A 13,143-nucleotide genomic window follows, 5' to 3' on the forward strand; every position below is an offset into this window, starting at 1 on the left:
GATCAGAACCCATGACCTCAGACTCCCAAGCCCGGCTCTTTCCACGGAGCCACGCTGCCGGGATTAATAATAATAATAACAATGATGATGTTGGCATTTGTTAAGCGCTTCCTATGTGCAGAGCACTGTTCTAAGCGCTGGGGGAGATACAGGGTCATCAGGTGGTCCCACGTGAGGCTCCCAGTCTTCAGTCCCATTTGACAGATGAGCGGACTGAGGCCCAGAGAAGGGAAGTGACAAGTGGCAGAGTCGCGATTCGAACCCCTGACTTCTGACTCCCAAGCCCGGGCTCTTTCCACTGAGCCCCGCTGGCGGGATTAGCACCCACGACCTCGGCCTGGCCAGCCCGGGCTCTTGCCACCGAGCCGCGCTGGCGGGATCAGCACCCACGACCCGGGCCCGGCCGGGTTCTCGCCCCCGAGCCCCGCTGGCGGGATCAGCACCCGGGACCTCGGCCTGGCCGGGCTCTCGCCCCCGAGCCCCGCTGGCGGGATTAGCACCCACGACCTCGGCCTCCCGAGCCCAGGCTCTTTCCACCGAGCCGCGCTGGCGGGATCAGCACCCGGGACCCGGGCCCGGCCGGGCTCTCTCCCCCGAGCCCCGCTGGCGGGATCAGCACCCACGACCCGGGCCTGCCCGGGCTCTCGCCCCCCGAGCTCCGCTGGCGGGATCAGCACCCGGGACCTGGGCCTCCCAAGGCCGGGCTCTCGCCCCCGAGCCCCGCTGCTTCTCGACCGTGAGGAGGAGAGGCAGGTTGGGTGAAAGCCGGAGGTGGTGAGGGGACGAGGCGGGGGCAGGGGGCGGGGCGGCCGGCCTATTTAGCCTCGGCCGCCGCCGCCGCCGCCGACTTGCCCTTCACACCGCTCGCCTCCCCGCCTTCGTCCACCGGCCGCCACCGGGGCCTCATGGCCGCGCCACCGCCCAGCCCGTCCTCCTCCTCCTCCTCCTCCTCCTCCTCCTCCTTCTTCTCCTCCTCCTCCTCCTCCTCCTCCGGTCCGGCCCTCGCCACCGTCACCGCCCTGCTGGTCCTCGCCGTCTGGCTGGTTGGCGGGCGGACAAGGTAAGGGGGGCGTCCCAACCGTAGCCCGGCCTCGGCGTCGCCCCCGGCCCTCCGTGGCTGCCGCCCTCTCGGCTCCTCGATAGCCGTCCCGCTCGTTCTTAAGCGCTTCCTCCGCGCCGGCCACTGTACTGAGCGCCGAGGTGGCTAATTAACTCATCGTGGTATCCGTTCGGCGCTTACTGTGGGCCGGGCGCTTCCCGAGCGCTGGGGTGGATAATTAATTCATTAATTATGGTATCTGTTCGGCGCTGACTATGTGCCGGGCGCTTCCCGAGCGCTGGGGTGGATAATGACTTCATTCAATAGTATTTATTGAGCGCTTACTATGTGCAGAGCACTGTACCAAGCGCTCGGAATGAACAAGTCGGCAACAGATGGAGACGGTCCCCTGCCGTTTGACGGGCTTACGGTCTAATCGGACTGTATTTAATTGTATTTATTCGATTAAATAATTGTATTTAATCGGACTTCATTCATTGTGGTATCCGTTCGGCGCCTACTATGTGCCGGGCGCTTACCGAGCGCTGGGGTGGATAATTAATTCATTAATTATGGTATATCAGTTCGGCGCTTACTATGTGCCGGGCGCTCACTGTGTGCTGTGGTGGACAGTTGATTCGTTAATTATGGTATCTGTTCGGCGCTTACTATGTGCCGGGCGTTTACCGAGCGCTGGGGTGGATAATGACTTCATCAATTATGGTATATCTGTTCGGCGCTTACTATGTGCCGGGCGCTTACCGAGCGCTGGGGTGGATAATCAATTCATCAGTTATGGTATCTGTTCGGCGCTTACTATGTGCCGGGCGCTTACCGAGCGCTAGGGTGGATGATCGCTTCATCAATTATAGTATCTGTTCGGCGCTTACTACGCGCTAGGCACTGTACCAAGCGCTGGGGTGGTTACTTAATTCATTATGGTATCTGTTAAGTGCTGACTATGTGCCGGGCACTTACTAAGCGTTTTAGTTCATTAATTATGGCATTTCTTAAGCACTTACTTCGAGCCAGGCCCTTACCGAGCACTTTAATTCATCGATCATGCTATTTGTTAAGCGCTCACTGTGTGCCAAGCACTTCCCGAGCGCTTTAGTTCATCAATTATGGTATCTGTTAAGCGCTTACTACGTGCCAGGCACTTACTAAGTGCTTTAGTTTATTAATTATGGTATTTCTCAAGTGCTTACTATGAGCCAGGCACTTACCGAGCGCAACAATTCATCAGTTGTGCTATTTGTTAAGCGCTTACTATGTACCAGGCACTTCCTAAGCGCTTTAGCTCATCAAATATGGTGTAAGGGGTTGCTATGGGCCGGGCACTGTACTAAGCACAGAGGTAGGTGCAAGGTAATCGAGTTGTCCCACGTGGGGCTCAGTCTTAGTCCCCATTTTACAGATGAAGGAACTGAGGCACGGAGAAGTGAAGTGGCTTGCCCCAGGTCACACGGCAAACAGATGGAGGCAGGATTAGAACCCACGTCCTCTGACTCCCAAACCCGTGCTCTTTCCACTAAGCCACAAGCAAACCGGGTTGGACGCGGTCCCTGTTCCATGGGGGGCTCAAAGTACTTCAGTGGAAAGAGCCCCGGGCTTGGGAGTCAGAGGTCGTGGGTTCTAATCCCGGCTCCGCCGCTTATCGGCCGTGTGACTTTGGGCAAGGCACTTCACTTTTCTGTACCTCAGATACCTCCTCTGGAAAATGGGGATTAAGACAGTGAGCCCCACGTGGGACAACCTGATTACCTTGTATCTACCCAGCCCTTGGAACAGTGCTTGGCGCATAGTAAGCGCTTAACAAATACCAAAACTATATGAGAAGCACCGTGGCTCTGTGGAAAGAGCCCGGGCTTGGGAGTCAGAGGTCGTGGGTTCTAATCCCGGCTCCGCCGCTTGTCAGCTGTGTGACTGTGGGCGAGTCACTTTGCTTCTCTGTGCCTGAGTTATCTCATGTGTAAAATGGGGATGAAGACTGTGAGCCCCACGTGGGACAACCTGATTCCCCTGTGTCTACCCCAGCGCTTAGAACAGTGCTCTGCACATAGTAAGCGCTTAACAAATACCAGCATATATACTTTTCTGCTTTATCGGTGACTAAGCACCTGTTCCTCCTCCCTCTAGGCCTGTGAGCCCCACTGAAGGACTGGCTCTGGTCTGCTTGTCTTGTATCTACTCTAGTGTTTAGTTCAGTGCTCGGCGTATATTAAAGTGTGTAAGGATTGGAGAGAGGATGAGGACTGGGGCTTGGATCATCCGGTTCATCATCACTTTTAGATTTATCTCCTGTGCTCTCTACCCACAAGTTACATCCTGTAGTCAAACACAATTTTACCACCTTTGGCGATATTATTCCCAATATCCCTCGTTTGTCCTGCATTGTTCTGAGGTGTAAATAGGCCCGTTCAACAGTTGGGACCAGTTTTCTCCCTGCCCTATCGATCGCGTGTTACCGGAGGCCGATCGCGTCTTACCGGAGGTCGATCGCGTCTTACCGGAGGTCGATCGCGTCTTACCGGAGGTCAACCGATCAACAGGAGCCATTGACGGGCTTACTGTACAAAGAACACTGTTCTGGATGCTGATTCTAACTTCCAAGTGTGTTGAAGGCTGCCCATACCCTGAGGAGGCGGCTTGATTGTAAATGGGAACAAGGCCATGAATTGTTTTGTTCGCGGATGGGAACAAGGCCATGAATTGTTTTGTTCGTGGGGTGTTTGAAAGGGTTTAGTGTGTTCCGTTGAATAGGGGAATGTTAGGGAGAGAAGAACGATCATGGAACGAGCGTGAAGTAATTATGGTACTCGTTAGCGCTTACTAATAATAATGTTGGTTTTTAGTTAGGTGCTTCCTATGTGCAGAGCACTGTTCTAAGCGCTGGGGGAGATACAGGGTCATCAGGTTGTCCCACGTGAGGCTCACAGTTAATCCCCATTTTACAGATGAGGGAACTGAGGCGCAGAGAAGTGAAGTGACTTGCCCACGGTCACACAGCTGACAAGTGGCAGAGCCGGGATTCGAGCCCGTGACCTCTGACTCCGAAGCCCAGGCTCTTTCCACCGAGCCACGCTGCAAACACCGTGCCGGGGTAGATCGGTAAGATGCAGTCCATGTCCCACGTAGGGCTCCGAGTCTAAGTAGGAGGGAGGAGTCAGAGAGAAGTTAAATGACTTGCCCAAGGTCAAACAGTAGGCGAGTGGCAGAGCTGCGAATCAGAATCCAGATCCGCTGACTCTCGGGCTCTTCCCACTAGTAGCGTGGGAAGCGCGTGGCTCAGTGGCAAGAGCCCGGGCTTGGGAGCTAGAGGTCATGGGTTCAGATGCCGACTCAGCCACTTGCCAGCTGTGTGACTTTGGGCAGGTCACTAAACCTCTCTGTGCCTCAGTTACCCCATCTGTAAAATGGGGATTAAGACTGTGAGTCCCATGTGGGACAAACTGATTACCTTGTATCTACCCCAGCACTTAGAACAGTGCTTGGCACATAGTAAGCGCCTACCAAATACCAACATTGGTATTATTATTGTTAGCACAGACTGCCTTCACACTGTCCATGGGACTGGAAAAGTACTCTGCGCAAGGTAAGCGCCTAGTAAATCCATCAATTGCACTTACCGAGCACTTGCCGTGTACAGAGTAAATCCAGTCTAACGGAGTTGGACGTTTCCCGCCCACAACATGCTTACAGTCTAGAGGGAGTCAATCAAACCAATCAGATATGATTGATTGAAGGTCAGGTAATCCCGCTTCTAGACTCAGTTTTGCCTCTGTCTCGCTTGACCATGGGCAGGTCCCTTACCCTCTCTGTGCTTTAGTTTCTTCATCTGTTAAATGGACGTGAGATCCCCGCGTGCTTTACCTCCTAGTTTGCAATAGGGACTGAGTCCGATCTGATTATCTAGTATCTGTCCAGTGTTTAGCAGTTTCTTGGGAACCAGGAAGTGTTCATCCCAAATACAATGCGTACGGTAACAAAAATGTTCTCCGTGTGATTTCCGTAGAAGCCTGTCAGAAATTCACGTGCCTTACAGGAATGAACTATGTCACTTGAATATCTGGTTTGCAATTTACGGTTAGCCTCTTGAACTTTGGTAGTGGGGGAAAAAAACTGAATCAAAATAAATTTTACATAGTTTCTCATATTTTTAACATAATAATTGTGGTATTCGGCACCTACTACGTAATAACGGTGGTATTTGTTAAGCGCTTACTATGGGCAAAGCACTGTTTTAAGCACTGGGGAGATACAAGGTCATCAGGTTGTCCCACTTGGGGCTCACAGTTTTAATCCCTATTTAATAGATGAGGTAACTGAGGCACAGAGAAGCAAAGTGACCTGCCCCAAGTCACACAGCTGACAAGCGGCGGAGCCGGGATTAGAACCCGTGACCTCTGACTCCCAAGCCCAGGCTCTGTCCACCGAGCCACGTTGCTTCTCCGGGACCTGTGATGGGGAAGGTGGACATCACCCAGTGTGTGCTAAGTAAAATGCCACCATCCTCAACAGGAGAGTAAACCCACGGAGGAGGGCAGGTTGTGTAGAGGGGGTCGATTTTGCTAAATAGCCCCATTACCCCCAGACCTCACCCAACAGCTGTAGAGAGGCCCCAGAGCTCTTCTCTCTGTGGTGAATGTTATGGAGAAATTCCTCCATCCATTCTTCCTCTGGCCCACAGCCGGGCTTGGAGTTGAAGAGTTGTTGGTGCCAGTCTCTTTTTGTGGTGAATACAGTGTATTAAAATGCTATTAATTAATACATTCATTCAATCGTATTTATTGAGCGTTTCCTGTGTGCAGAGCACTCTACTAAGCGCTTGGAAAGTACAATTCAGCAATAGAGAGAGACAATCCCTGCCCACACCGGGCAATGATAAATTATTATACTGTTGATTTCTAAGCACTCTCCCTGCTACTAGTTCTACCTATAACTTGCAGCAGAGAATGTGGGTAAAGGCTGATTTGTAGATGGGAGGAGATAAGGTAAGTTTTCATTTAATTTTTTAGGTTAGAATAAATATTTTTAGACCAGGCCTTCAGCAGGCAGGCATGAGGATGTGTCTATCCTTGCATAATGGGGTTTTTTGGGGTTTTTTTTTGCTTAGCAGCTGCTCTTATTAAATGCTTTTTTTTTTCCCTTGTGCCTTTCTCCAAAATTTTTCCTACAAATTAATAATGAATTGTTTTCCATAGCTCTTCCTCCTTTCTTCCACACACTATTTTCTGTCCTGAAGGAATTCAGCAATGTTCATTTTTCAGTTAAAGTAGGAAGGGTCTTAAAGTATCAAAAGCCTTCATTTGGAAAGCTCTAAAGAAATAGAGGAGGCAGGGTTTATTGAACATTACAAATGGGAAAAGAATGTATGACTATTTGAGCTAGTCTATTATTAACCCTTACCACTTAAATATTTCAGTCCTATCCTCTGCACTCGTATGAGCTTGGGTTATTTATTTGGACATCCAGTTATTTATTAGTGATTTCATCCTGATTCATTCTTACCCTTTCCTATTAAATCCCGATCTTCCTTCTGCTTCCTCTCTTGGTAAATCATTTTTGTCCGTCTGTTCATCCCATTAGATTGTAAATTCCTAGAGGGCTGTGATCCTGTTGCCGAATTGTATTTTCCAAGCGCACAGTTCAGTGCTCTGCGCACAGTAAGCGCTCAATAAACACGATTGAATGAATGCAGCGCCTTGCTTCTGTTTGTCCTCTTGTACTACAGAAACGTTCAGGACGTGTCCTCAAAAAACTCTAGTGGTCGCCCATCCAACTCCGCATCTAACAAACACGCCTCACCAATGGCTTTAAAACACTCCATCACCTCGCCTCGCTTCTCTCCTTCTACAACCCAGCCTGCAAACTTCGCTCCTCTAATGCTGACCTTTCCGCTGTGCCTCGATCTCGCTGCCGACCCCTAGCCCAGCTCCTGACTCTGGCCTGGAACGCCCTCCCTCCTCAAATCCGACAGACAGTGACTCTCCCCACCTTCAAAGCCTTATTGAGGGCACATCTCCTCCAAGAGGTCTTCCTTGACTAAACCCCTCCTTTCCTCTCTCCCCGCACCCCAGCCCCAAGGCACTTATATACGTATCTGTAATTTATTTGTATTGATGTCTGTCTCCCCAGCCTCGGGATTGCAAGCTCACTGTGGGCTGGGAATATGTCTGTTATACTGTTGTATTGTACTCTCCCAAGCACTTAATACAGTGCTCTGCACACAGTAAGCGCTCAGTAAATAGGATTGAATAGGAATGAGTGAATGCTCTTTCTACATGCTCACACTCAGTAGGCCTGCAGTAAATACTGTCGAGGACTATGATCTTTTAGATTTCTTACACAGAGCCTATTTGCTTTCTACGAAATTCCACAGTATTTCTACAGTGGTGTTCCTGATCGGATAGACTCCGGATTTAAGTTGTGGAAAGTTGATTCTATAGCCAACAGTACTTATTGAGTCCCCACTGGTTACTCACATTTGGTTTGCAAAGCAGATTTCTGTAAGGTCTGGAAAGCAGCTCCTTTGGCTTTCAACATCTTGTTTCCTAAATGCAAAAAAAAAAAAAATCAGCATTGCTTAATATTTTTTGTTTTCTCAGAATAATTTCCAATTGCTCTGATCGTGTGAATGGTGAACCCAAGGGGTGGAAGTTCTGTTTTTCAGCCACTTTGCACAGATGAAATGAATAGGTGGACCTAGGGTGCAGCTGCCCTGCTCCTCCTCCTCATCAAACAGTTTGATTGGCTCGGGCAGCCCCCCGGGGCTGTGGGGGTGACTGGCAAAGCTCCCGAGACCCTGGCAGGGAGGCTTTGCTCTGGGAAGTGGGGTGATCGTAGATCCACAACTCAGGTGTGTTGGACTCATGGACAAGACCTGAGAATTTCCCGTCAGGGCTATAATAATAAGAACGACAGTAGTAATCATTGTGGAATTTGTTAGATGCTTACCATGTGCCAAGCACTGTTTAAACAGTGGGGAAGACACAGATTTATCAGGTCAGACACAGTCCCTGCCCCACGTAGGGCACGCAGTCGAAGTAGGAAAGAAAGCAGATTTCTGAATCCCCATTTCACTGATGAGGAGACTGAGTCTCAGAGGAGTTAAATGACTTGCAGGACCCTTTGCAGAAGACTCTGCTTTACCTTTCGTCTTGGAGCCTGATTTGAAAAGCCTGCTCAAGAAACCCATTGTGAAGCCAAGGTTCTAGCAAGAAAAGGCTCATTTTTTCTCCAGGCTTACAGCAGGAAAGTGACTGTGGGCAAGTCACTTCACTTCTCTGGGCCTCAGTTACCTCATCTGTAAAATGGGGATTAACCGTGAGCCTCACGTGGGACAACCTGATTACCCTGTATCTCCCCCAGCGCTTAGAACAGTGCTCTGCACATAGTAAGCGCTTAACAAATACCAACATTATTATTATTATTATTAAGATGATGAAAATGGACAGTTATCCAGAATTTTCAAACCAAAAATGCAGTTTGCCTCAATCTGGGCATTTCCAACTGTGATATCTGTCAGGAACTCATTCTCGGAGTCATTGCTTTCCAATTTGCTTGGCTTGTGTAAGAGTGGATGAGAGAGATAGTCTCTTTCTTAAACATATCCAACTCAAACTGCCCTCCTGTGAGGTCAATTAGCCCATTGCGCATGGAAGAAAGTTTGAGAACTGATGTGGAGGGGTTTGAAAATTTGGAGTTTCAGGCCTGGAAGAGGAGTGATATGATGAATGCAGAATTGAATTCATTAGGCCTTGCCAAATGGTATAATTTGGCTTGCTGTCTGACTGCCCAGCAAAACAACTTTTAAATTCAGGAGTTGGGAGATTTTTTTTTTTTTCAAGTGCCTAAAGTTTTCCTCTGGGAACTTCAGAAAAACATTAGAGCTTTTATTGGCATGAGATCCCCTTTCCCCTTCTAACAAAATGCAGAGATGTTACAGTCCTTAATGGATTTATTTTCATTTTGGGATAATGTTTTCAAATACATTCGCAGCACGTGGATGTGAAAATAATCCGTAGCAGCGAATGAGAATCTGGACTCTTTGGAAGATACTAGTCCAAAGGTTTTGATATCTAAAGTCTTGTAGATAGGTTCCAAGCTCAGACAGGTGAGTCCCTGGTTACCAGCCTTTCCTGCACCCTCCAGGGCGAAGGTTTTTGGATTGTTGTGAGCCCAGCAATGATAATTTTGGTATCGATTTAAGTGTTTGCTCAGTGCTTGGGTAGGTACGTGATTATCGAATCTCACACGCTCCTCGCCCTAACCCGAGGCTCATAATCTAAGAGGTAAGGAGAGCACGTATCTTCTCTCTCCTTTTTCAGAAGAGGCCAAGAGATGGCAAGTGATTTGCCCAAGGTCACACAACAGGCCGGTGGCAGATCTGACTTTCAAACTAGGTCTCCTGACTCCCAGTCCTACGCAGTTTACACTAGGCCCCACTGCCTGAGTTCAAACATTGAGGATCTTATCGTCAATTTTCTGTTGAATTTCTTAGCCGTGGTGGATTTCTGTTCAAACTCTAGCCCGGCAGGCCTTCTGGGGGCAGGGCCTCTACTAGGCGTATGGAGAACTTAGAGTAGGAATAGTCACTGTCGGGTGAAGGGAGGTGGTGGTGGGGTAAAAAGAGGAGGTAAAGGAAAGGAAAAAGAGGTCCATCTAAATACATGATTGCTTGTTGCATTCAAAGGAAAGGGGGAAGTTACCTTACGTGTAGTGCAGGAAAATGTAATGTAGTGTTTTCCGGCTCAATTATCCAGGTTATGATTACTCAAGGTAATACTGTTAGTATTTAGCGAGCAACCACTAGGGGTGGACCCTGAATTAATCACTCGAGGAGTACAAACAAAAGAAACGGTGTATATTCCATACCCATAAGGAGCTTACACTTTAACAGAGGAGACAAACATAAAAATATTTACTAGGGAAGGGATTTATAGAGCAGATGGGAGGTCTCTTGGGAAACAGCTGGGGAGCGGAAGGATGAAGAAGTAACAGTACAGTGTTGAAGGAGTGATGGGGATTCTTTGGGAAGTTCATTTGTGATGGCTTTGATTTCACCAACAAAGTGGTGGACGTGGTTCTGTTCCCTCCTTTAAATTCCCCTTTTCTAGCCTTTTCCCCATCTTCCCCTTTCCTCCTCTTAATAATAATAATGGTTACACTAGGGGAAAAGGAAATAAAAGGGGGATAAATGGAGCAAGATGAAAAAGTTAGAGGTGAGGAGGAGGAGAGGACAAAGGGGAGAAGAGAGAGATGGAGGAGCAATGTTGTGGAGCCCAGCCCCAGATTGGCGGCACTGGCTCCAAGTGGGAGGCTGGAGCCCAGTTTTAGCTATCTGGGGACGGGGAAGTGGCCAAGAGCCAGTGGCCACAATGGCCCAGAGTCCAGGGGCGACTCCACAGCTACCTCAGGCTCTTCAGGTACGGTGGAGCCGATCCCATATCTGCCCCCTGCCGCTCCCCTCCCTGGGGGCCGTGGGAGAGAGAAAGGAAGGACGGAGAGACGGCCCCCCCCCCCCCCCCGCCTTCCTTGTCCCTCCCCCCTCACCCCTCACCGTAGTGGGCTCAGCGAAGACTCTGGAAACATCCCCCCCACCTCCACTGTCATCTGCACCTCAGACACTCTACCCCGAGCGCTGGTTGGGGCCGGTGAGAACAAGCAAAGCTGTGTGGCTTCATCTTGGGGTCTCGTCACATTCATTCATTCAACAGTATTTATTGAGCGCTTACGATGTGCGGAGCACCGTACTAAACGCTTGGAATGGACAAATCGGTAACAGATAGAGACGGTCCCTGCCCTTTGACGGGCTTACGGTCTAATGGGGGGAGACGGACAGACAAGAACAACAGCAATCAGCTGATTGGGGGGGTTCACAATTCCCAAGCAAGATTCATCTCCTGGGGGAGTGCTGAGATTTTTACACACACGTAAGCTCATCCCCTAGACCGTAAGCTCATCGTGGCCAGGGAATGTGTCTGTTTACTGTTATATTGTACTCTCCCAGCTGCTTAGTACAGTGGTCTGCACTCGGTAGTTGCGATTGAATGAATATGTGCGTGTATTTAATAGATATTTAATATGTATCCACTCCCATCGCTGCCTCCCCAGGCTCTGTTGTTGCAAACCTAAATGCTTAGAACACGGCTAAGCTCTTAAGTACACGGCTCTGCATGCGGTAAGCACTCCATAAATGCTGTCGATTGACCGATTTTACAATTTTTCCCAATCAAATTGCCAGGATTGCCGTTAGGTCCCCTCCTGGTTTCCCAAAGAGGCGATGACGGATGGTTCTGGCCAGTCATGAAGACTTTGAGACTGAGACCTGAGCAGAGAAACCGATTCAAGTGCTAGGTGCCGCTCACGTTCTATCCTCCCGGGCAGCCGTGTTTCCACTGGGCTGCAACTCGTCATCAAGTACACGCAGCGGTGACCGGTTTATGGCCAGAGTGACCGCAGCTGCGCCGTAGCACTGTAGACCGTCGGACAGCTGCCCGGGCAGCCGCTCCGATAGCCACCGACGTCTTCGTCGTTGAGGTTAGCCGGCTCTTTCAAGAATCCTGCTGCCCTCTGTGCCCACCATGCGCGATGCCCTAAGGGGTTCTACAGTCAGCAGCCTCCAACCCTGAACGCACAGCCCCAGGAGGCAGAGGTTTCTGTCACATCACCCAAGCACCTAGTACAGCGCGTTGCTACCGTTAGGCACCCCCTCCGCCAGCGGGGGTCTTCTTGTCCCGGATGGCAGAAATGGGGCCTTAGCCAAGGAGCCGAACTCTGCCCGGTGTGACCCACATCCCAGTATCCCGCATCCAGTGTGAGATGGGAGGATATTGCCTCTTCGCTGGCTTTTGCAGAGACCCCTGGGGGAACGCTGGGCGGCGAGGCAGGAGGAAGCACATGCCCCTAGGCTAAGCGTCGTTGGCCAAAGCCGACTACCGAATCCATTTCCCCTCGCAAGACTCAGAGCTGGGACCATTGTTTTCTATCTGCCCCCTGGGTACCGGGAGAGCTCCCGCACCCTCGGCGGGCTTGGTGGGCACCTGCCAACTCGTGGAAAGCGGCCCTCGATAAAGACGTTTCAAGTACACGGAAGCCCAAACCAGATGAACCCGTGCATCATTTTCCTTTAGTACTGACATTTGGAAAGGCTGTTTAGTTTATCTTGTGGGCCGTTTGGAATGGTTGCACATTATTTTTAATACTTCTGAGACCGTCGTTTAAGAGCCAAGAACACTTCTGCTAGTCTGCTTTTGAGTTGTGCTTTAACAATTATGCAGGCTCTAAAGGACTATTCGCCGAAGGAATGCGGATGGTAAAGCAAAATGACTAATGGAATAGCGGAAAAGATGTTCGATGTTTCTACTCAAAATGAAAACAGCAGGATGGATTTTTGGAATTGTAAACGTTAACAGCGAGGACATAATGAGTTGTTTTGAGATGTTGATTTGTTTGTAGCACTACATGACGGGCCCACTGATTACTAAGTCTTATTAACCATCTTAACCCTTTTGGAACTAGCCCTCCGACAGAGTTTGTTCTCTAAACCTGACTCAGGTGGTCGACGGTAACTGCCGAACTGTCGATCAGCGATATTTACTGAGCACCGACCGTGTGCCGAAGGTGTACTGAGCACTCGGGAGAGTACAGCGCGATAGAGGAGGCAGACACGATCCCTACTCACAAGGAGCATAAAGGCTGGCGGGGGAGAACCGTTCCTTGTTTCGGTCAGTAGCGTTGATCGGACGCTAAGTACAGAACGCTTGGGAGAGTCCAGTAGATACGAAACCAGATCCCTGCCTTCGGAGGGCTTACGGTCCATCGGGGGAGCAGGCCCCAAATAGTTTATACGACTAGATCGGAGGAAGAATTGCTTAAATAACAGGGCGTGTAAATTGGTAAACTGAGCAGTGCTACAGGTGGTTGTGTGTGGATAAGTGTTCTTTCTTTCTAAAAATGAAAACAGCGGAATGGATTTTCCAAGGGCAAAAGTGGGGCGAAATGCAGCCATCCTCATGCTGTGAGGCTGGGTCAGAAATATGAGCAGCTGAATCTAATTAGAGAGTCTTTGTGTGCTTGTCACTGATGGTCTGGAAATTCCC

The 13,143-nt window shown here is 49.9% G+C and overlaps 1 protein-coding gene across 1 annotated transcript in view; it reads left to right on the forward strand.

Annotated features, from left to right (window-relative positions):
• The first annotated feature begins 851 nt into the window (after positions 1-851).
• The window catches only part of LOC100081634 (cytochrome P450 7B1), a 151,233-nt gene continuing 138,941 nt past the window's right edge, over positions 852-13,143 (forward strand). Inside the window, exon 1 of the mRNA XM_029068605.2 lies at positions 852-1,060. Within this exon, the coding sequence (XP_028924438.1) occupies positions 906-1,060 (155 nt within the window). The 5' untranslated portion in view covers positions 852-905. The remainder of the gene's footprint in view (positions 1,061-13,143) is intronic.

The sequence above is a fragment of the Ornithorhynchus anatinus genome, chromosome 7 (assembly GCF_004115215.2).
Source record: "Ornithorhynchus anatinus isolate Pmale09 chromosome 7, mOrnAna1.pri.v4, whole genome shotgun sequence".
NCBI classification, from domain to species: domain Eukaryota; kingdom Metazoa; phylum Chordata; class Mammalia; order Monotremata; family Ornithorhynchidae; genus Ornithorhynchus; species Ornithorhynchus anatinus.